The 25,291-nt window shown below is 35.5% G+C and overlaps 1 protein-coding gene across 3 annotated transcripts in view; it reads left to right on the top strand.

Annotated features, from left to right (window-relative positions):
- LOC105473364 (TBC1 domain family member 15) overlaps positions 1–10,075 on the top strand; it is an 87,519-nt gene extending 77,444 nt beyond the window's left edge. For all 3 annotated transcript variants that reach the window (XM_011727154.3, XM_011727153.3, XM_071071440.1), the window contains 6 exons: positions 109–209; positions 3,945–4,044; positions 4,707–4,804; positions 6,980–7,096; positions 7,622–7,708; positions 9,265–10,075. In XM_011727154.3, the coding sequence (XP_011725456.1) occupies positions 109–209; positions 3,945–4,044; positions 4,707–4,804; positions 6,980–7,096; positions 7,622–7,708; positions 9,265–9,486 (725 nt within the window). In that variant the 3' untranslated portion in view covers positions 9,487–10,075. The remainder of the gene's footprint in view (positions 1–108; positions 210–3,944; positions 4,045–4,706; positions 4,805–6,979; positions 7,097–7,621; positions 7,709–9,264) is intronic.
- The last annotated feature ends 15,216 nt before the right edge of the window (positions 10,076–25,291 follow it).

Here is a 25,291-nt window from a genome sequence, read left to right as displayed (position 1 = left end):
GCAAATGAGAAAGATACAATTTTAAGCGAAGTGGTGGTGATATGCACAACTTTCAGAAGGATACATAAAACTTGGGTTTTCAGAGACTCTCTTTTCTTTTCTTTTTAGGATATGTTCAGGGAATGAGTGACTTACTTTCCCCTCTTTTATATGTGATGGAAAATGAAGTGGATGCCTTTTGGTGCTTTGCCTCTTACATGGACCAAATGGTAAGAACAGGGATTCCTTCCATTAAACTGATTTTGAAAATTTTAGTTGTATTATTTTATAGTGTAAGGTTGATTTTTATGTTTAGCCAACTATGATGGAACTTAAAATAATTACCTCATGCCTTTTGTTACTTTTTCTTTTTAGTAGCCTTTCAAGGTCTTAGAAATACTGGTGGTGTTTTTAATACAGGAAATAGTTTGTGTCTGTAGTATAGGAATAATCAGGATTTAATATCAGTAAATGCTTATGTTCTACTAAAGAGCCATGCGTCATTATAGAATATTGATAAAATAGATGAATTCAATTTTGTGGAATAGTTGAACTTTAATATTATCTGTTTCAGAGATAAATCTTAGTCATGCCAAGTAATATCCTTACCTTTTGTGAAGACTTTGAATTTTATCATTATAGCAACTGATTTTTCTCCAGATGTGTTTGAACTATTTGTAACTCTGACACTTTCTTAGGAATTCATTATTTTCCCAGAAGTATATGATTATTAGAGTTGAACTGTCTATATATACATGTTAGTACAAAGAACATTTTATCTATTATCATTGTTAAATCTTTGAGACAGAGTTCTAAGATAATAGTGCAGAGAATATTGACAGGGAAATAAAATAGAAAAGTCTCTCAAGCAATCTATTAGAAAAAAAAAAAGCAGAAGGGGTGAGACTAAATAAAGGCATATGAAGTTCAAAGACCTGACTACATAGGTTGCTGTGTTTCTTCAAAATAAGACTAACATACTGGATGCTGGGCCTTTATGTTGGACATCGAAATGGCTTGCTTGCAAGGGGATAAACATTTTGAATCTAACCATCTGAAATATTTTCCTGTAATACAGGGTTTAACTCAGAGTTTTTGGGATACAAATGTGAAATTTGGAAGTGGTACCCTTCTCTTTTTTTCTTTACTTGTATTCTTCCCTTTTGCTTGCCTGTTTTTCTTTCTCCTTCAGATTTTCCCTGCTTGTGCCCATTTCCTCAAGTCTCTTGTCCATAGATTCAACTTGTTCTCACTTTCAGTTTTTTTCTAAATGTATACTTGGTAAGATTTGATAGTTTTAAAATGTTCTTTTACTGTTAAATTCATAAATATTCAAATTGGTTTTTTGCCATAAATTATTATTTTTTGATTATTTGGAAGGATTATCAGTGCAGTAATTTGGTAATGTCATTGTTTGTCGTCCTTCCTTTTTTGATTGATTGATTTGTCTACCTTCTTAGTTCCATTTACTCCCAAGTGCTCTAGAAACCTGAGGCATTTATTATAAAGGTCTATATAGCTGATACCAATTACATAAAAACTGTTGTGTGCCTTCCTTGTGTTTTTGTTGTTTATTCTCTTTTCACCAGAGTTAGTATGTTCCTTGATAAAAGGGATTATATGTTTGTTTCACTGGTAGCATACCAGAATTTTCCTAATGCCTGACATGAGGTTGTTCAACAGATTTTTGTAGAACAAACACGTGAATCTTTCCCCAGTGATTAGTTTAAATTGCTATAGTAGATATTCTAAAAAATATAAAAATAAAGCTAAGATGAACATACTGTAGTTAGGATTGTGCAATAAGTTTTCAATAAAACTAAGCCAATATTGGCATGTAAATATATATTGACATATAATGCCACATACATACATGCATACACATGTGTGTATATAGATCTCATATGTAAAGACTGCCTTCTGAACGTGTGTAATAAACACTTTATAGTCTGTCATTTTTTGTGTATGAAGGTTCAGTTTAATCATTTTCACAGTAAATGCTCTCGTGTTTGCCTTTTCCATTAAGGATGTTCTGTGGATTTTTCTAGTCTTTATTCTAAAAAGTTATCTTCTTAGTATATTGTCTGCTAACATCTTTTCTTTCATAATGTTTCAATAATGAGAGGGCAATACGTGGCAATCAAAATAACCTGTATGATTTTTTTTTTCACTGCATTGCCTTTGTTTGATGTCCCTAAATCTGTGCTGCTGTTTCTTGATTCTTTGTTTTTGTTTTATAGCTTTACTTCATGTAAGTTTGTACTACTTTTGTGGTGGCTGAACCTAATGTCCATAAATTTACTTTTATTGATGTTTACTTACATCTAATGTAGGTCTAGGCATAGACTTTGTCTGTTATTATGGAAATACAAAGTACAAGTGATCTGATGAACTTTGTTATACCCATCATCCATTTTGCCATATAGTTTTAGTTCCTTTCTCCTCTCCATCTCGCCCTCCCCTGCCCCATACAGAGACATTTATTTACAGACACATTTGAAGCCCTTTGTATATCCATTGTTGATCCCACTCTCCCTTCTCCAGGAGTAACCACTTTTTCAAATATGGTGTCTGTCACTATGGATATGCTTCTTTTTTACAGCAGAGTGGGTAGCAAATGGCTATGCCATGTTAGTTTTCCCAAATCAGCTCTAGTCTTTGGCTGTGTCACAGTAAGAATGATCCTGTTAATCAGAGTTGATTCTGCCCCTTCTCTATAGGTCTGTCTGGTAAATGTGGAGGAACTATATCCTAAAGCCTTGAGTTAGTCTGTTAATAAACGGTTTTCAAAATTATTAAAGAGAAACAGCTTTTTGAGAATTAATAGACTTAATTTTTTTTAAACTAAAGAATGAATTGTTTCTAATGTGATAGTTGTATTAAAGCACTATTGCACTGTAAAAGTGAAAAAGTAAGTGTGAAGGAGGAAATGTTTTTCTAAGGCTTTCATTAGGTTAGGGTTAGGTTACCCCAGAGGGATTGGGATTGGGATTGAGTTAAAGAGATCCAAATCATTTAAGAAGCGTTTAAGAGCGTCTGTTTTGGTGCCTTCTGGCCCCTTGACTCAGGTGTTGGTGGGGAGTCTACTCAACTGTGAAGATTGCTTAAAGCGTATGAACCCCAGCAGTTCTCAAACTTTGTGACCTCAGGGCCCCTTCACACTCTCCCATATTATTGAAGAACTGAAAGAGTTTTTGTTTATGTGGATTCTATCTGTTGATGTTTATGTGAAAAATTAATACTGAGAAACTTGTATTCATTTATTAATTCATTAACAACACATTCTACCTTAACATAGATTACATTTTTTAATGAAAAGTAACTTTTCCTAATGAAAAATTTACTGACACAGAGATTGTTTTAAATTTTTCATTTTTAAAAATGTCTGGTTTAATAGAAGACAGCTGAATTTTCACATTTGCTTCTGTGTTCAGTCTGTATTGTGCATCATACAGCCTTTGCACTTGTGAAAGAATTTAAGTACAAAATCCAGATAATATTTTAATATTGTTGGTTTTGACTTTACGGATTCTCCAGTGTCAGCAAACCTAAGAAGTAATTCTTTAAAATGAAATACATATTAACCCTAAAATTAATTTTATTACATGTAATTTGAAGGAATATTTAACAGTGGAAAGAATTTGTGTGTTTCTTTCACCAAGTCTATGCTGTGTAAGAAATAAATATCTCAGTCAGTCAGCAGTTGCTGTGTCTACATTTTTCTTTATCTAAGTCAAATGAATAGAGGAAAAAATAATCCTTAGTTTTGAGAGCAAGGATTTTCTCTTTACTTTCCCTTTTAGTATTGCATTAGTTTTTTGGTTAGTTACACATTTTTTAAGATAACCAGTGTGGTATAAGTTCAACATTTGTCCTTGGACATCATGTTTTAGTTATCAGTCATTATGTACTATAAAATATTTATGAAATATTACTTGTATAATAACAATTATTTCCTTTTAAAGCATCAGAATTTTGAAGAACAAATGCAAGGCATGAAGACCCAGCTAATTCAGCTGAGTACCTTACTTCGATTGTTAGACAGTGGATTTTGCAGTTACTTAGGTAAGTTTAGTGAATCAGAACTATACCCCGCAAATTGTAGAGTAATGCATAGAAAAAAATGTAAAGAACTCTTTAAAGAAGCCAGGTGCAGTGGCTCATGCCTATAATCCCAGCACTTTGGAAGCCAAGGAGGGAGGATTACTTGCACCCAGGAGTTTGAGACTAGCCTGACTAGCACAGTGAGACCCCATCTCTATAAGGAAAAAAAAAAAAAATGCTGGCTGGGGTGATGCATGCCTGTAGTCCCAGCCACTCAGGAGGCTGAGGTGGGAGAATTACCTGAGCCCAGGAGATTGAGGCTACAGTGAACTGTGATCACTCCATGCACTCCAACCTGGGTGACATAGCAAGACCGTGTCTCAATAAAAAAGAACTTAAAGACATACATAGTCTACTGCACTTTCTTCGGTTCCATAAAAGTGTGGGACCAAACTCTCATTGTATAATTCTGCCTTAAACTTGATTCATAAAATGTATTATTTGTTAGTTTTTAAAAACAAGTCAGCCTTCAAGTTTGAAATGATTCCTTAACGTAGAAGACAAATGTATAGGGCTTGAATTGCCTAAGATGCATAGGAAAATTAGAGAGAAGTAACTGTATTCTGACGTAATCAGCATGAGAATAAGTCGTATATGTGTATGTGTTTTTTTCTTCTGCATAGAATCTCAGGACTCCGGATACCTTTATTTTTGCTTCAGATGGCTTTTAATCAGATTCAAAAGGGAATTTAGTTTTCTAGATATTCTTCGATTATGGGAGGTAAGTCCTTAAATTATTATGCAAATGTGATATTTATTATGAAAAGAAACAATTTATTCTGTAGAGTATAAATGGATTATGATAGCCTTACTGAAATATCTAAGGCAAGTATGTTCCAAAATTCTGATGAACTGGTAGCCTCTTCTTAAAAATTAGTCTCATACTGAATATTTGGTCTTTTGGAACTTCATTCTTCAAATTACAGTCTCTGTGAGATTTGGGGCCAAGAGGTATCCCAGAACAAGTTCTCTAGACCATTTATTTGCTGCCTTTGTTCTTCCTTTGAGACACTTGACTTTATGTGAGGCTTTGCCACATCTGTTATAGAGGATTTTCTTATGTTTTTGGTGTACTCCTTTTATTCCATTTTTTACCCAAGGCAACTCTTTATTTTTTCAACTTTTAGGTTCGGGGAGTAGATGTGCAGATTTGTTACATAGGTAAATTGCATGTTGCTGAGGTTTGGTGTGTGAATGATTCCATCACCCAGGTAGTGAGCATAGTACCCAATAGGTAATTTCACATCCCATGTTTCCCTTATACCATCCCCCCATGTGTAATCACTATTGTTTATTTTTCCAGGGCAACCTTTAATGAAAAACCAAATCATTTCACATTTTCTTAAGTATTTGTTAATAATAAATCAGTGTGCTTTTTTTTTTTTTTTTTTTTTTTTTTTTAAGAGAAGGGGTCTTGCTATGACTGATCTTGAATTCCTGGACTCAAATAATCCTCTTGCCTTCAGCCTTATGAGTAACTGGGACTACAGGTGTATGCCACTGTGTCCAGCCTGGTGTGCTTTTTAATAGAATGCTGGTATAATGATTGATCATACCTTAGGATAACAGAAATTCTTCCAAGGAAAGAATTGGGAGATAATCCATTTTGATAGTAAATACAACTTTATACAGTGGAGCTCTAGTTGTCTCTGAGGTTTTTACAGCTGGAAATGGATTCCTATACTATTGATGGCTGTACTACCATTAGACAAGGCATTGTGCTGGTTACAAGTTAAAAGTGGATTGCTTTGTGCTCACTTCCTCTGTTCTGAAATTAGGAGTAAAACCCACATGCTCTGTATCTGGAATCATACTTAAATGTTTATCAGTTTTGTTAAATTAGTATCTTAATTTGGGAGTTAAAAATGGGTTAATTCATTTATGTCTAGTGTTCCATTATTGGAATGCTAAGCATGTGGGAGTTGTTTATATCCTGCTGCTCAAGATCATCACCAAGTTCTGATTGAAAAATTGAAAAAATTGCAACTTCAGGCATAAATGGGTTTTAAAGGATGAATTAAGAATATTATTACCACATAGCTAGAATAACTCCTCAATCTGTGTTTACTAAATAAATTCAAACTTTTAATGAAACTTTGAGGTTAATTGCATTATAATTAAACTTTCAACAATTGGGTTTAGTTTGAAAATTATTCAACTTGATTTACTCCTTTTGAAAGAAGTAAACACATTTCAGGTATGCTCTAATGGTATGGTTTGTGTGGATGTTTTTATGTTTCCAGAAAAGATGTTATTAGGTACATGAAGCAGGGGGAAATTAAGACCCTAAATTCAAGGATGTTATCTATATTTAGGAACAGCTGAGCTATTGATGAAGCATTTTATATGTTTGGTTATAAATTTGGGGCAGTTAATTCAGTTATTGTCACAAGCAGGGATAAAATGTGATACAAGGGTTTTACGTATTTAGAATGGAGAGCTATCTTTGGGTGTTTCTGATTCCATGTACTATGTAACTGAACCTTTTTTATTTCCAGGACTTAGCTTTAGTCTTTTTTTCAGATCACAGTGAGAAACTGATACTTTGGAAAAATATTGAAAATACATCTAACCCTTACACGTTAACCTTGTGGCTGTAGGTCCTGTATTAATAACATTTATCATACTGGTTAAGCTCAGTAATTTACTTAATATAGTTATCTTAACTGCATTTAGAGTATATCATATTCATATAATATTAAACTTGATGATAGTTACTTTGTAGGTGAAGGTAAGACTCTAGTTCCCCTCATTTCCTAGCTAGAAAAACCTTGGGCTACCCTAAACAGGCAACATCTACTTTGCATAGAAGTCATTCAGTGTTCAGAATTGTATCTGTGAGGAAAATGTTTTAGAATTGATACAGTTTGCAAAATAGTTCTTCTGCCTTCCATAGGTAATGTGGACCGAACTACCATGTAAAAATTTCCATCTTCTTCTCTGTTGTGCCATTCTGGAATCAGAAAAGCAGCAAATAATGGAAAAGCATTATGGCTTCAATGAAATACTTAAGGTAGTTATTCCTTTAATTCAGATTTTAGTGTTCTGGTTCTTCTATTTGGTGGTCCTGATATACAGAACATTTCCTTGAAACATTATTAAATCTCTTGAATAACTTAAATTGTGTCAGTAACAATGCTAGGAATGACTATCTGAGAATGACAGTTCCAATACACATTGGCCAGTTATTTTTACCTGGCTAATTAGGAAGAAGAGAAAATTCAACAAATGCTCTTTTATGTAGTTTAGTTTTTCAAAAATTAATTGTCTTTTGATTATAACTTTGAGATGTCAGACTTGGGAGAGCTGCTGGATTTAATGTTCCTTATATAAGACTATTAGCTAGTCTTTAGCTTTAAAACTTGGAATAACCTAAAGAAAGATACATTGAATTTCCTATGTATTTGTAGTATATGAATGTTTTTGTTTTAAGGATTTTGTCTGCAGTGAAATATAACTGGTAATCAGTTGTTTGTATAATAGAATATAATAGTGTATTCACTTTTGATTATCATTTTATTTTGTTGATACTTTTTAGCATATCAATGAATTGTCCATGAAAATTGATGTGGAAGATATACTATGCAAGGCAGAAGCAATTTCTCTACAGATGGTAAAATGCAAGGTATACAGTGTTTCAAGTAATTGCAAGATTTGTTTGTTTTTGGTGGGTTGAGATCAAGAAAGATTTTTCTTCTTGGAAATAAAATAGCAATTTTAGTAAGTTGAGGGCAGACAAAGTATTGACTGGCTTATTGTTTGCTGTTCTAGATTTACAGCACTTAATTGAAAACAGTTGACTAATTATGGCAGATAGGAAACAGCTAATAATAAGGCAAAATGATAAAAGTAATGAAAATATTTCTATAACAATTTAAGAGGCTGTAAAATTTCAGCAATGATATATTACCCAGTTGAGCTCATGAATACAGAATAGGTTCTCATATTAAATATGCAGAATCTCTAAATAAAAATGAATGCTAATCAAAAATAATTAAATCAGTATTATTTAGCCTGTGTCACTCACTTATATTAGTCAAGTTATTAATTATTTAAAAACAAGGCAAATTTGATATATTATCTGAATTTGAACCAAAGCAGTGTACTTTTGGTGTGTTTTGGCTTTTTCTTTTTATTAAGAGAAAGGGCCTTGCTAAGTTGCCCAAGCTGGCCTTGAACTCCTGGGCTCAAGTGATCCTCCTGCCTTAGTTTCCTGAGTAGCTGGGATTACCGGTGCATGCACACCACTGTGCCCACCTCATGACTTTGTTTTTTGTTTTTTGTTTTTTTTTGAGACGGAGTCTCATTCTGTTGCCCAGGCTGGAATGCAGTGGCGTGACCTCGGCTCACTGCAGCCTTCTCCTCCTGAGTTCAATTAATTCTCCTGCCTCAGCTTCCTGAGTAGCTAGAATTACAGGTGCCCACTACCATGCCTGGCTAATTTTTGTATTTTTAGTAGAGACGAGGTTTCACCATGTTGGCCAGGTTGGTCCCGAATTCCTGACTTCAGGTGATCCACCCACCTCGACCTCACAAAGTGCTGGGATTACAGGCGTGAGCCATCACGCCCGCCCATGACTTTGCATTTTTTTTTTTTTTTAAATACTTTAAGTTCTAGGGTACATGTGTACAACATGCAGGTTTGTTACATAGGTATACATGTGCCACGTTGGTTTGCTGCACACATTATGACTTTGCATTTTTATGAAAATTCTTGCTTAGTCCTTGCATCATTTGTTCATGGATCCAAACTGTTACTTGGTTCAGTTCTACAAACATTTATTTGATACCTGTTCTCTTCCAAAGCATGTCAATGAGATACTGCTTGCCTTTGAAGAACTTTGTTTACTGAAAGAGACAGATGGTCTAAGTAAGATATTATTACAAAAAGTAGAAAGAGATAAATGCCAAATATTAGGACATGCTATGTTTGTGGGAATGTGGAGGTGGGATGGAGAGTGACTAATTTGGAAGATACCCAAGAACCACTTAGGGAAAGAAAGGTGGTTAGCATTTCATTTGGAGCTGAGAAAAAAGTTGTGAGAAGGGTACATGACATTCACATTGTTAGGACAAATGCTCAGATTCTGGAATCAATGTAGTCTTAAACAGAGGTGTTACTTTTTGGTTATTTTTCCTCTGTAGTGAAATATGGTTTTGAGTTTGATTTTTCATATCCAGGAATTGCCACAAGCAGTCTGTGAGATTCTTGGGCTTCAAGATAGTGAAGTTCCAACACCAGATTCAGACATTGGTGAAGACGAAAATGTTGTCATGACTCCTCGTCCTACATCTGCGTTTCAAAGTAATGCCTTGCCTACACACTCTGCCAGTGGAGCCAGAGATGACAGTCCAACACAGATACCAGTGTCCTCAGATGTCTGCAGATTAACACCTGCATGATCACTATTCTTGCTTTTTTGGGAAGAGACACTTTGTTGCAACTCTTTTTCACGTACTTGAAAGTTGAAAATTTAAAATCTTGGTATTGATCATGCTTTAAGGTTTATGTAAAGAAAGTGTACTGATGTTCTTACATTAAAGCTTTACAAAGATTTAAACTAATTATTTTTGTAGTTACTTCTACCAAATAGCCTTTCCTTTTCGATAACATTCCTGAGTATTTTTATAGCCAAGTACATTTTATTTTCTTGCTGATGAACTGGAATTGGATAAATATTGCAAGTGGATGAGTTGGAAATTATGCACTTTGAAAAACATTTGCTTTGTTTACTCTAAGTTTATTGGGTTTGGGATTTGATTAAATTAAATGTGGAGGCTTTCTATAGCATTCTAAGCTGAGACGTAGATTGTTACCCAGTAATGAAATAAAAAATAAAAATAAAAGGATTTTTTTCTCTATTGTTTACAACAATACTCAGCTTAAATATTTATGCTGGTCGAATGTGATTTAAATTGGACATTTTCATCAATGCAGTCTAATGTGTAGATAAATAATTATTTCAACCATAATAAATGGATTGGCAGTGTATTTTTTACATTGAACTTTTCTTCACTTGTATATAAAGATTATATATAAGTACTTATTTATGAATATAAGAAAGGTTAGGCATATTTTCATTAACTGAATAAACTTGATTTATATAACCTGGTTTATCAAAATTTAACATGGCTTCAATATGAGATCTTTTTCAAAACTATTTTCTTAAAACATTTATTTCATGAGATTATGTTCAACCCTGTACCTGGTATAATTTTAAAATTAATTGCTTGTAACCTCACTTTACTAATAATGTTTATTATCTTTCCTAATAATGCATTAACTGATTAATCAGGTATTTAAATTTTTATAAAGTACTCTTTGCAAAAAGCTTATTTGAAAAATTTCTAGATGCTCTCATGAGTCTCAAAATAATAATTTTTGTATGTGCACAAAGCTGTTGTTTTTACCATGCAGTATTGCATGAGTTTAAGTTATGTGGAATAAACATAACTTACTTTGGTTTAATTGTAAGTTGTTAACTCCTGTATATATCATTAAAATAAATTTGAAGTTGAAGTAGTGTTTTTAGTTAAATTATACTTAGAAATAGTCTGCTATTTTTTTTTTTTTTTTTTGAGACAGTCTTGCTCTGTTGCCCAGGCTGGAGTGCAGTGGCACAATCCCGGCTCTCTGCAGCCTCCACCTTCTGGGTTCAAGCGATTCTCGTGCCTCAGCCTCCCGAGGAGCTGGGACTACAGGCTTGTGCCATCGCGCCCAACCTATTTCTGTATTTTGAGTAGAGACGGGGTTTCGCCATGTTGGCCAGCCTGGTCTCTAACTCCTGACCTCAAGTGATCCACTTGTCTCAGCCTCCCAAAGTGCTGAGATTACAGGTGTGAGCCACTGTGCCCGGCTAATTCTTTAATAGAAGAAAAAACATCCAAGATGGACCTCAATTCATCTCATTTTTATGTGATTAAAATGATCATCTGAATAAGTTATGGAAATGAAAAACATCCCTTTTAAAAACTGAAAAAAATTTTTCATTAGCATGGAAATGGGCACAGTGTTGCCTTGAAGGATATAGTTATTTGACTCTGTAAAGCAACTTACTACAAGTGATGCTAATAGTGTAAAGAAAAAAGTTGTGCAGTTCTTTTTTTTTTTTTTTTTTTTTTTTGAGACGGAGTCTTGCTCTGTCACCCAGGCTGGAGTGTAGTGGCCGGATCTCAGCTCACTGCAAGCTCCGCCTCCCGGGTTCACGCCATTCTCCTGCCTCAGCCTCCCGAGTAGCTGGGACTACAGGCGCCCGCCACCGCGCCCGGCTAGTTTTTTGTATTTTTTAGTAGAGACGGGGTTTCACCGTGTTAGCCAGGATGGTCTCGATCTCCTGACCTCGTGATCCGCCCGTCTCGGCCTCCCAAAGTGCTGGGATTACAGGCTTGAGCCACTGCGCCCGGCCAAAAGTTGTGCAGTTCTAAAATGGTCCTAGAGATAGACTTTTTTCCCCCAAGAAAGTTAGGGAACAAAATGAACTTTTTTCCTGGTTGAGCATTAACTGACAATCACAACAGTAGAACTGTTGGAGATTTTAGTTTTTAATATTATGTGTATTATCTTTCATCAGTTAATAATGAGTAAGCCTATTCAGAAAAAGAACATAAACTGATCAAAAACCCAGCATCTCCAGCCTTTCATTTCCTGCTATTCAGGAAATTGCTTGGAACATCTTGATGTCCTCCTTGTTCTTCCTGGACAGTGACTTTTTGGGAGTTTTGCTACTGCATAATGTGATACCCACTTCAGATTTTTTTTTTTAATCTTAATACATTTAGTAAGTTGAACTTCTGTCAAGTTTTATTACAAAACTACTTGTTAAAACAATTTTTACTAAACTGCATTTCTATCTAGCATATTTTTTATATGGAAGTGATAGTATAGTATAGTTCTAGAGAAAGTCTTCATCAGTCCACAGAGTCTAGTTAGCAAATACTATGTGCTATTAAGATTGCTAAAATATATAGTTCAGGTATATTTACTAGTTTTTTTTAAAGGTTTGTTTTCACAAGATGCTCTGTCCCCACCCTTATAACATGTAAAATATGTGCTATATTATGTGGTAAAGTTGTTAAAATTCAGTTTCTAACATTAACTGTTAAAAGTACAGATGATCTAACTTATGATGATTTGACTTACAAACTTTCAACTAAATTTATGATGGTTTTAAAGCAGTACATTGAATAGAAACCATACTTTGAGTACCCATACAGCCATTTTTCACTTTTACTACAATATTCTATAAATTACATGAGATATTTAACACTTTGTTATAAAATAGGCTTTATGTGTTAGATGATTTTGCCCAAATGTAAACTAATGTAGTGTTCTGAGCATGTTTAAGGTAGGGTAGGCTAAGCTATGTTTGGTAGGTTAGATGTATTAAAAGCATTTTTTATTAATGATGTCTTCAGTTTATGATATGTTTATCGGAACATAACCTCAATAGAAGTTGAAATGCATATGTATTTTCAGTTCTGGCATGAATCTATGGGAACCTTTTGCATTTAAGAACCTCCCTATTTTAATAATTTCATGGGTCTAAGATTCTTCATCTGTTTATAAGGAACTTTAGTCTTAGTGATTAGATACTAAATTTTTTTTTGAGCAGTAAAAAAGCCTTTTGGGACAGATAATGAGTGATTATTATGAACTTGACATTGCCAAGAAATTTTATAGGCCGGGCGCGGTGGCTCACGCCTGTAATCTCTGCACTTTGGGAGGCCGAGGCGGGCGGATCACGAGGTCAGGAGATCGAGACCATCCTGGCTAACACGGTGAAACCCCATCTCTACTAAAATACAAAAAATTAGCCGGGCGCGGTGGCGGGCGCCTGTAGTCCCAGCTACTCGGAGGCTGAGGCAGGAGAATGGCCAGAACCCGGGAGGCGGAGCTTGCAGTGAGCCGAGATGGTGCCACGGCACTCCAGCCTGGGCGACAGAGTGAAGACTCCACCTCAAAAAAAAAAAAAAAAAAAAAAAATTTTTATAGAGGGAGGCCGATGAATTCTTATGTGAAATTCACATATAAGCATGCCCATTATTAAAGACAGTTTGTATAAAGTAACCCTAAATGTTTATTGAAGAACCTACAGTTCAACTGACTTATGTGCAGATATGTACCAGGAGAACATCATTCTAGCTTGGGCATCTTTTTGGGGTTTTCAGAAGATCCAGGAACCTCACTGTATGCAAAGTCTTGTGGGCGTACCTCCATGTTTTTGGAGGCAGGTCACATAGTTTCTGAAAGTGTTTTCTGATTTTCCTCAAATGTTGGTAACCACTGTTACAAGTTATTTACCAGAATAGTAACAATGTATAACTTATGCTAATGATTTTGTGTGCTGAGCTCCCATTAATTAAAATATCTTCAGAGTGCTTGTTTCCAGATCCTTGGTCTGTACTATTAAGATATATGTCCAGGTGCTACTTCAGGCTTACAGAATCAGAGTCTTTGGAAGTCAGATCAGGAATCTGCATTTTTAACAAGCATCTAGGTGATTTCCTGAGCCCCTCTGAAGCTAGAGCACTACCATTATATATTGTATTTCATATGGTAATCTTTTGATTTATGGCTAAGTGGACAATTCCCTTAGTTTTTAAAAAGATTGTTCCTTGATTTTCTAAAATGGATTTGCTCTAGTTCTGGTCGCCATTTTTAGTAAAAAGTGATGACAGCTCAGCCTGTTATATGTAGGTTTCTCCTCATTTCTTACTTTCTGAAGAAAATTAAGCTTTTTGTGTCACTTCTGAGCACGAAACAAGATTAAATTATTGGAATCTGAAAGGCTTCCATCAGTACCTAATGTCATTACCTGATACTAAGTATCTGTACTTGGACATATGTATATACACTGCCATTTAAATGATGCAACCATATTTGGCTTGTTCTTCCCTTGGGATCTTATGAGGAATTTAAGTTGTGTATATTTGAGCAGTTTTCTAATTACAAATGCTTTCCCCATTGTAAGCAGTTTTCTATTTTTCAGGCCATCCATCTTGACACAGGGAAAAACGGTGTGTTACCCTTAGAAAGGTTGGGGGAGTGTCTACAGTTGTACTGGACATCCACACTCTTTTTTGATATCCACAGCACTTCTTTCAGCCACCTGGGAAATTACACTGTTTATGAAATCAATGTTTAAAAGAAGTGATTATAAACAAAAGTCTTCTAAGAACAATCAGGAATCAGGAATATGGTTTTTGCCTGATGTGATTCAATCCCTATTCATGAAATCAGGATGTTAGAATAATAGGAAGTGAGCTATTAAATATGCCTCTCCCTCTCAAGTGATCTGGATAGTATATTGCTCCTCACATACCTCTGTCTCTGCAAAAGGTGACAGAATGAAAAGAAATTCCAGTAAGCTTTGCTGCGATCATTGAGCAGCAGTCTAGTTTAGCTTTTTTAATTAAAAAGACCTATTAACTTCTGAGAGGGACTTTTGCTGTGACAGTCAATAATGTTTCCAACATCACACTAGTCTTACTGGAAGCACAGAACCCAGTGGGTTGGTAGACTGCTTTGAAAATACAAATAGGGCTGTTTTTCTATGGCTTTGAGTGTTGTTTTCCCTGATTGTGTAGGTACTGGAATCTCTTCCATTGGTGTCACTGACTCGCTTTGCAAAGCAAGTTGCTCTCCAGTAGGACAGCCATCATGGTTCTTCTGAATGTCAGCATTAACACTGCATGCTACAGTCACTGTCGGGGGCATGGATATGGAGTATGTACCCAACGATTTTGGCCACATGCTTTTTTTGTTAACTAAGTCAAGTCTTAAATGAGCCAAATGTAGTGTTTGCTGACTAGGAAGTAAGTCATTGGAAATTAACAGTATTTAGGCTGTGCATGGTGGCTCATGCCTGTGATCCCAGTACTTTGGGAGGCTGAGATGGGAGTATTGCTTGAACCCAGAAGTTTAATGTTACATTGAGCTATGATGGTGCCACTGCACTCCAGCCTGGGAGACAGAGCAAGACCCTATCTCTTAACAAAAAAAAAGGTTAACAGCATCTAACCCTAATAAATTATATAGAAATTAAATTGTTAGGTTTTTGGAGTGAAATTTAAGTTCTTTTAGTTTTTGTACTTTTACAAGTAATGCTATTATAAACACATCGATGCCCCTTCAGACACTTCTTCCCCCAAATGGACAACATCCACTCTTCTTTTGCACATCAAGGTGTAAAGTGAAGTCTAAAAGGTGAATTTTTTAAACTTGCTCAAATATTTGTCCCAAAGTTATTCAAAAGTTGAGTAACTTTGGGACAAATATTCTTCTTTGATTAACAGAGCTTTTAAGCATTCTGTATAAAAGCTTAAGACTTCTTAAAGGAGGAGAAACTATCATGGTTCTCACTAGTTTCCTCCACATCCTACTAACTAATAATGTTTTTCTAAACTAACCTTTGAACTTTCTGTGGAGGATGACTTTTGCCAAAGTTTTATTGACAAGTGAAGACAGAGGAGAAAAGAATCCTTTTCATTGACATTTCATACCTGAAAAGCGCTTCATAAACTACAGCTTACATAATGGATGGGTTGTCTTGGCAAAGGCACATCTTAGGGATGGAATTTAAGAAATAAGAATGTGGTCAGTTCAGATGACAGAATCCTGAAGCCATCAGTCAGACACAGTAGAATCCTTCCCCGATTAAAATTGCTTTTATCAAAAGGCAGGCAATAACTGATACTGGTGAGGATGTGGAAAAAGGGGAACTCTCATACACTGTTGGTGGGAATGTAAGTTAGTACAACCACTATGGAGAACAATATGGAAGTTAGTAAAAAAAAAAAAAAAAAACTAAAAAAACTATCTTATGATCCAGCAATCCCACTGCTGAGTGCATATCCAAAAGAAAGGGAATAAGCGTATCCAAGAGATATGTGTACTCCCGTGTTTATTGCAGCATGATTTATAAGAGCCAAGATATGGACTCAACCTAAGCATCCATCAACAGATGAATAAAGAAAATGTGGTACATATACACAATGGAAAATTATTCAGCCATAAAAATAAAATTCTGACTTTTGTGACAACACAGATGGAACTGGAGGACATGTTAATTGAAATAAGCCTGGCGCTGAAAGATAAATATTTCATGTTCTCATTCATATGTGGAGACTAAGAAAGAAAAACTGCGTTTATGGAGATAGTAGAATGATGGTTACCAGAGCCTGGGAAGGGCAGTGGGGAGGTGGGACAAAGAAGGGGTGGTTAATGGGCATAAAAATACAATTAGAAGGAATAAGATCTAGTGTTTGTTAGCACAATAAGGTGATGGTAGTTAATAATTTATTGTGTATTTCAGAATAAAAAGTAGAATTGGAATGTTGCTAATGCAAAGAAATGATAAGTGCTTGAGGTGATAACTATCTGCCCTCCCACCAAAGAAACATCCTTTCTCCAAATATATTCCCCTTGAGCCTAACAGGACAACTGAATCATTCTGAACATGAGAATACACCTTCCTTTTAAAAACAACACACACACACACACACACACAACTCTTGTAGCAAAGGAGATTCTTTACCACAGAAATTCTCATTTTTATGGGTCACTGAATTTGATTTTGTGACACTTTTTCCCATGTCTGGGTTGCTGAGGTTTCCACATCCTTCAGCTCTACCCCTCAGAATTAGACATAAATAAGTTTAGAAGAGAGTTTATTCTGTAACAAGGTTTGAATTATAAATATTGTACTTGATAGCTTCACAATACGGAGTAGATCCATAAGAGGCCTACCCTTGGTCCAGGGTTCACTCATGTTTTAATCTCCTAAGTTTCCTAAGTTTTCCTTAAAGACTCACATTGTCTAAGAGCATCACCACGGATTTCAAAAAATACAGTCTTTGTTGTTAAGCTTGCTTTAAAAAATGCAGCCGGGCACGGTGGCTCATGCCTGTAATCCCAACATTTTGGGAGACTGAGGTGGGTGGATCACCTGAGGTCAGAAGTTCAAGACCAGCCTGGCCAACATGGCGAAACCCTGTCTCTACTAAAAATACAAAAGTTAGCGGGGTGTGGTGGTGGACACCTGTAATCCAGGCTTCTAGGGAGACTGAAGCTCAAGAATCACTTGAACCCAAGAGGTGAAGGTTGCATTGAGCCGAGATCATGCCACTGCATTCCAGCCTGGGCAACAGCCAGTCTCCATCTCAGAAAAAGAAGAAGAAAAAAAACTTAGAAGTTTTATAAGCCTTATTTTTATTCTTGTTCTGTTATAATTTATATGCTATCGCTGACCCAAAGTTTCTTGGCCACAATTTAGAATTTTATACCCATGTAAACACAAATAATGTGAACCGTGTTGATAGGTCGTCTTATCAAATAGTACAACTTGCTTTAGGGGCTTGTTTTCTCAAATTCAAGGTGAAATCAGGGTGGAGTCTGGATACCTGGGTCACTTTTATAAGGTGCTTTATTCTTGCAAAAGATATAAAGTTTGTTCTATAAGCTTTGGAAGTCAAACGTCAGAAAATAATTTAGTCAAACTGAATTGTTCATATTAGAAAATGTCTACTTATGAAGCAAAACAAAAATTTTAAGAGCACAGATTTGAGTCAGTCATGGATTTGAGACCTGGTTCAGTTGCTTCTTAGTTTTGTGACCAGGCCTCTCAGCCCTCATTTTCTCATCTGTAGAAGAGGATATTACTTACCTCAGTTGTGAGGAGTAAATGGAGTACATATAAAATGTCTAATATGGTACTGGGCGTGATAAAGCACTTATAAATGCTATCACTATTATTATTTCATGGCAACCAAATACTGCCACAAACCATCTTTTTGAATCTTACAGCTATGTGGTTTGCTTTTCCTCCCCATACATACTACCCTGCAGATAGAGCCTTGAGGCACCCATCGGTTTGTTTTCTATTGATTGAGGTCATTTTGACTTCAAATCTGAACTGTGTATTCCGGTTTCTTCCGAGCCACAGCCTTACTGCCCCCACCATAAATCACTATTCTTTTTGTGCTTCAGTTTTCTTCATATTTGGCTTAGATATGCTTGCCTTTTATCCATTCTCCCTTTATAAAAAATTATTTAAAATGATGATGAGAAAAGAGTGTAAGATATAGCTCATGTTTTGCTTATTTATGAGGTCTGATCACCCTCAATCAATAAATAATCACAAAATCAAAAATGACATGTCTGCGTTAAACATTTTAAGTAGTATGGGAAATCACAGTGTCTGACAGTGAACATTTTATTAGGAAACAATGCTTAATATTGTGGACAGCTGTTTTTGGTTTTGCTTCAACATTAGGTCAATTCGGTCAGACTCTGATATCAAATTGTCCTGCTTGATTTCAGGTCAGATTGTATTGTCTGCATGTCTAGATGGTTGACACAACCTTCATGCAAAGTTTCAGTGCAATTTTTCTTTGTTTATCCTTTTTCCCTCTCAAATGATAGTTTATGTAGTATTTGAGAGTAATCAGGAACAAATACTTTTGTGTTATAAACACCTTCATCTGTTACAGTATGAGTTGAAGTGCTAAAAGTCACTTGAGTATTAATTTTTGGAAATTTTCATCTGAGCACAGTGCATCACTCATATTGACTATTGAGACTAATAATCAATCAAGACTTCACTCAAAGTCAGGAGAGATGTTGGTTTGTGAATATCTTGAAAATAAAATGGTGTTATGTAGGAGTCTGCTTGAGTTTCCTAAAAGTAAATAATTGCAGGCTTATTTCATTTCCTTTTATTGATAAGTTACAATACTAGTAAATCAAGGAAGCACCTTAGATGGGCAATAAACTCATTTTGGTATGATATTCATGCGGTTAATTTGACAAAATTAGGAGTGGTTGGTAGTAATAGAGAACAATTCCTTCCAAGAAGACTAAAGTATACCCTATAATCTCTAGAAGACAAATGTCAATGGGAAAAAAAATCCAGCCAAACTGATTGTTAGCTTGGTTGTGTGCTATAAACATAGAAGTCAGCCCTTTCTCTTGTCTTGTTCAATATGAATTTAAGCATAGTAAGCACATGCATCAAATTTGCTTGTGACACATACTTGATAGACTGGAATGATAGCTTAAAACCTAAAGGACAAGTTATTAAGGGAAAAGGAATCAGACTTTTTGTTGAATTCCAATCTTGAAACTCCCACTGTTGCTTTGAGTATCTCCAAACACTCATACAATATCTATCCATTAATAACTTTACACCTGCTTTCTCCATTCACACTGGGGTGTTGCCAGGCAAATTCTCCCTTACTTTAAGTATACTCACGTCCTTTCATTCTTTCTCCCAAACACATTTCTTTGCACTACTGAAGTCTAGCTTTCTCTTCATGACATTGCATTTCCAGCTGGCTTCTAACTTGGCCAGCATGATGGGTGAGAGTGGTAAGGGAAGGAGAAGAAATAAGGAGTCCTCAGGCCTCTCACCTTCTGTCTACAACATGGAAATTGGTAGGCATGGATAGGTTAGTCTCTTCCAATTGTGGGCCATGGACGCTTCAGCATCCCCTTGGTTGTTTTAGTTTATTTATATTGCCTTTTTCATTTCTTTGTTCATATGGGCTACAGCCTCACAGAAGCCATTTCCATTTATCCAGGTGTTTTAAGGACTGGTTTATAGTATTTCTCTCATTTCACTACTTTCCTCAATGACAACAAATACCTATGTTGAGGACTCACTGATATTCTTAACATAAAACTTCCCTAATTTTGTGGACCCCTATTTCATATCTCAGCTGTTTGTCATCATGGCCATTCATGATCACATGGCCTTCTTCCTCCTGTAAGATATTATATTGGAGGTCTCCTTATCTGACAATATCTCTCTTTGTATTTTCTACTCAATTTTCCACTTCCTGACTTCTAGGCTCTGTAGCTGCTTGATCCAAACCAATTCTGTTGGCTCACCTTATGACTATTGACTTCTTACTTAACACGAATTATGAGGGCAACCACCTCATTAAAACCTAGGTATCCATGTCTCTTAAATTTCTGTCAAATATTGCAAACCAATGCTCAATTTTATATTACTCTGGCTTCAGAATCAATGAGGCATAGGAAGATAATTAACACTTTGAGTGTCGAATATCTGCCAGCCGCCATGTTAATCACTTTATACATATCTAATACAATCAGCATAACAGCCCTATAAGGTTTAGATATTATTGCCCTTCTATTACAGAAATGGAGGCTGAGAAATGTGAAGTAATGTGTCCTGCTTAAGCACAAGTAGGAAATAGCAAAGCCAAGATTTAAACTTTGTTTTACTTAAAAAAAATGCCTTATTTCCATGCAGCATTTATTCATTTATTTATTTACTTTAGAGATGGAGTTTTGCTCTGTCACTCAGGCTAGGGTGCAGTGTCATGACCATAGCTCACTGCAGCCTTGAACTCCTTGGCTCAAGCGAGCCTTCTGCTTCAGCCTCCTCAGTAGCTGGGAATACTGCCACATACCATTACACTAGTAATTTTAATTTTTATTTTTAGTTTTGTCTTTTGTAGAAATGGGGTCTCATTATATTTCCCAGGCTGGTCTCAAACTCCTGGACTCAGCAGTCATCCTGCCTTGGCCTCCCAAAGTGCTGATATTATAGGCCTGAGCCATTATGCCTGGCATAATTTATTTTCAAAGTTTATATTTTTGTAATCAATGTCACACATGTACATGGTTTCCACAAGATTTGTTGTTATGAGAAACTGTTCCTCCCCTTCTCCCCACCATCCATATCCTCCTACCCTCCTCATCCCCCACCAGTGGCAAGACTTTCAACTGTCAGGTCATGCTTGTGGTATTTACTTCCATATGTCTGAATGCTGTAGTATGTGTATGTTGCAACTACTTTGATTTTCAGCTCTAGGCATTAACCATTGATTTTTCATCTTGGAAGATGAGAATTTAGCTGTTTATCCTCTCCCCACAGCCCCTATTATTCATATGCACACTTTCTTATCTGTCTGTCTTCCAATATAATTGATATAATATTGGTTAGGTCAATATTTAGTGCTTATGTTATGACTTTGTAAATGTAATCCTCCAGTGAGACATGCTCCCCTTCAGCCCTAATTTTCATTTTTCTTGGGGAGTTAATTTTTATCAAGGTTTTTTACTTGCTGATTTTATATATAGTTGTCACTAATCTAACCCCATACTCTCCAACAAATATTTAAATTGGGGCTTGTCAAATGTGAACTTACAGGGTAATCTGATTACATTATTTTGTCCAGAGCATTCAATATTATCTTAGCTCTCACTGTGTTTTAAGATCTTGCCTTTGCCAGATTCTCCAAAGAATTTTTTTTGTCTTTATTTGGCTGGAGACTAAATGCCTGGCTGTCAGCCTTCCGATGTTTGGGAGTCTCCATGTCATGATATGAGTCTCAATACCTCAATACATTCGTTTAATCAGAATGGTACCCCCTATTCTCAACTATGCTTGATGCTCCTAAGTACAGTGGCCCTTTGTTTTACCCTTTCCAGAAAGTAACCTTCCCAAGAGGAGGTGGCGTGGCTGTTTAGAATAGTCAAGGGGAATATGGAATTTTAACTGCTTTTTAAAAATAAGATAACAGCTTTATTGAGATATGATGTATACGCCAAAAGTTTCCCTCCCTTAAAGTGTACAATGTTGTGGTTTTTAGTATATTCACAAAGTTGTGTAACTATCACTAATATTTAATTTTACGACATTTTCATACAGAAACCTTGTACCTTTTAGCAGTTATTCCCCACCTCCTCTTTTTTTCCAGCCCCTGGCAGCCACTAATCTACTTTCTGTTTGTGTCTCTCTCTTTTTTTTAAAATGATCTCTTTTAACATCTTCTAGACATTTCATATAAACAAAATCTTACAATACATGCATGGTCTTTTCTGACTGGCTTCTTTCACTTAGCATAATGTTTTCAAGGTTCACCCATATTGTAACATGTATTAGTACCTCATGTCTTTATATTGTGAAATAATATTTTATTTATGATACATCTTTTTTGTTTTTTTTCATTATGTGATAGCATTTGAGTTGTTTCTACTTTTGGCTACTATGAATAATAATGCTTTGAACATTCGTGTACAGTTTTTGTGTGGATATATGTTTTCATTTTTCTTGGGTGTACACCTAAGAGTAGAATTGCTGAATCATGTAGTAACTCTAGTTTTACCTTTGTGAGGAACCACCAAACGTTTTTTCAAAGTAACTACACCATTTTACACATACCTAGCAGTGAAATTGTTGAGTCATACAGTAACTTTATGTTTTGCATTTTGAGAAACCACCAAACTGTTTCCCAAAGTGACTGTACCATTTTATAATACCACCAAGTGTGAGTGTTTCACATTTCCTGCTTCCTTACCAATATTTGTTATTGTCTGTCTTTTTTATTTTAGCCATCCTTGTGGGTCAGAAGTCATACTGTGTTTTTCGATTTGCATTTCCCTAATGACTAATGACGTGGAGCACCTTTTCCTGTTTGCATTGGCATATCTTCTTTGGAGAAATGTCTATTAACATTTTTTGCCCAGCCTCATAATAGGAAGACCCTGCCTTTACAACAGCAACAAAAAATTAGCTGGGTGTGGTGGCCTGTTCTTGTAGTCCCAGATGCTTGGGAGGCTGAGGCAGGAGGATCACTTGAGCCCAGGAAGTGGAGGCTGCCAAGAACTATGATTGTGCCACTGCACTCCAATCTGGATAACAGAGCAAGCTGTCTCAAATAAACTTTGTTTCCCAATTAAAAATTGGTCTATTTGTTTTTTTCATTGCTGAGTTGTAAGAAATTTTTATTCTGGATACTGTCTCCTATGAGATACATGGTTTACCAATATTTCCTCCCGTATTGTGGGTTGTCTTTTCACTTTTCTGAGGGTGTCCTCTGAAGCACAGAAGTCTTTAATTTTGATAAAATCTTATTTTTTTCTTTGGGTACTTATGCTTTTGGTATCGTATCTAAGAAACAATGGCCTAATCCAAAGGCAAAAACATTTACTCCTACCCTTTCTTCTAAGAGTTTTAATTTTAGATCTTATTGTGTGTTTATGATTCATTTTGAGTTAATTTTTGTGTGCAATGTGAAATAGAAATTCAACTTCATTGTTTTGCATGTGGATATCCAAAGTTATTCCGGGACAGTTTGTTCAAAAGATCATTCTTTCCCCATTGAATTGTCTTGGCACTTTTGTTGAAAATCAATTCCCTCTACATATAAGGGTTTATTTCTGGACACTCAATTCTATTTCATTTACCTATATATCTGTCCTTAGTACCACACTGTCTTGATTATTGTAACTTTGTTGTAAGTTTTGATTTGTCTAACTGCTTCTCACACTTCGAACCACTCTTTTTCAGTCTCATCTACCTTCAATTCCAGAGATATTTGAGCCTTTAGGATATTCTGTCATGTCAATTGCATTGCTTCTCAGTCTTCTTCATTGATAGCTTAAGGTTCAGCTTTCCCATGACTGCAAAGCCTTTGATCATTTTTTTCTTCTTTCAAGCTGCTAATTTTTTGTTGCTGTTGTTTTCCAATTTATGCATTTCTTATGTACCTTGAAAAGGAATTTTTATGTTGTTTTAATAGGGTTTCTAGGGTGAGAAAAGGTAGTTAAATCTTTAATATTGTAAATACATATTTTAAATAAATTACTTTTAATATCTTTTTTTCCCTCACTTTCACATCCAAGCAGGGACACTGTCTAGTGGATTTTATCCCTTCACATCTCTGGTTTTTTCATTACATCTCAGTAACATTAGCTATTATTGTCATTACTTCATTCATCTTATTTAAACTTGCTTCTCCTATTAGCTGATTAGAGCTGACCTTTACAGAATATGTAAACCAAATAATATTTTCAGAATTAGATCAATTAATAATTATATCCCTTCAAGATTCCAGAAACAATTAAACTTCAGTCAATATTAGTTCATCCCAACTTGTTTTGAAACCCCTTTTATATATATATATATAGGCAAGCAGTGCCAGCACCAGATTTTGTTTAGATTTTTAGTGAAACAAGCACATTTGGCCAAGAGTTTTTCATTCTTCAGGAGATTGGTAACATTTTCCTGTGGCCTTGTGAATTTTATGACTTTCTAAGGTTTGAATAGTAAGAATATTGATTAATCTATGCATGTCAAGTTGCTGGATTTGATCTAGTTGACACTGATGTTTGACAGTATATGTAGTCATTAAAAGCTCAGATGTCTTAGTACTCTTAACCTCTGCCTCCTCCTCACCACGTAACACACAGATCTCATATATTTAAGTAGCAGTTTTTATATGAAAGGGTTATGTCAATGATTAAATTTCCATGATTTTCAGTGGAGAGAAAAAATTCAGTAACCACAAGAGTGTTAAAATGAATGGCTGATACATGGGAATCTAGTCTCCTTTTATTTCTCATTTAGTAAGGAAGATTCCAGGGTTAGTATCTGAGCTATACGTAAACTCCCTGTGGTTAAATCAAACCCTTACATTTTCTTTGCAATACATTTTCCTCCATATAACTCTACATAGAGGAATCACAGGATTAAGAAGAAGTCCTTCTATGAAAGCCATTACACATATGTACACTCACATGTTTGCATGCACAAAATTACAGTATGTCAGGTCAGAAAAAGCTTATTAACATAAAATGGAGTTGGTCAATGAGTAAAAAAATAGGCTGATAGGAGGAATAAGATCTAGTATTCAGGAGCACAACAATTTATTTTCTTTTGTATGTTAAAATAACTGAAAGAGTGGAATTGGAATGTTTCTATCACAAAGAAATGATAAATGCTTGAGGCAATGGATATCTTGATTACCTTATTTGATCATTACATATTGCACACTTTTATCAAAATATCACATGTACCTTATAAGTATGCACAACTATTCGTTATCCATAAAAATTAAAAATTAAAAAATCCATAAAATGGTTTAAGGATTCAGCAGTGCTGATCTTTCGTAAATTATTTTTCTAATTTTGGAAAGAAAGCACAAAATCTTTGAATTCACAGTTGCTTAAAGACTGAGGTTAACTTGCCAGCGGCAGGCTTGAGAGATGAGAGAGCTAACGTCAGGGGATAGATGGTTTCTTGTACAAATAACACCCCCTTATGTATTGTTCTCCACCACCCCCGCCCAGAAAGCTACTCGACCTATGAAACAAATCACATCATGAGCACAGATAACCCCAGGCTTCAGGTCTGTAATCTGACTGTGGCCATCGGCAACCAGAAATGAGTTTCTT

Source organism: Macaca nemestrina, chromosome 10 (genome assembly GCF_043159975.1).
Source record: "Macaca nemestrina isolate mMacNem1 chromosome 10, mMacNem.hap1, whole genome shotgun sequence".
Classification (NCBI taxonomy): Eukaryota; Metazoa; Chordata; class Mammalia; order Primates; family Cercopithecidae; genus Macaca; species Macaca nemestrina.
This window is presented reverse-complemented; position numbering and strand designations above follow the sequence as displayed.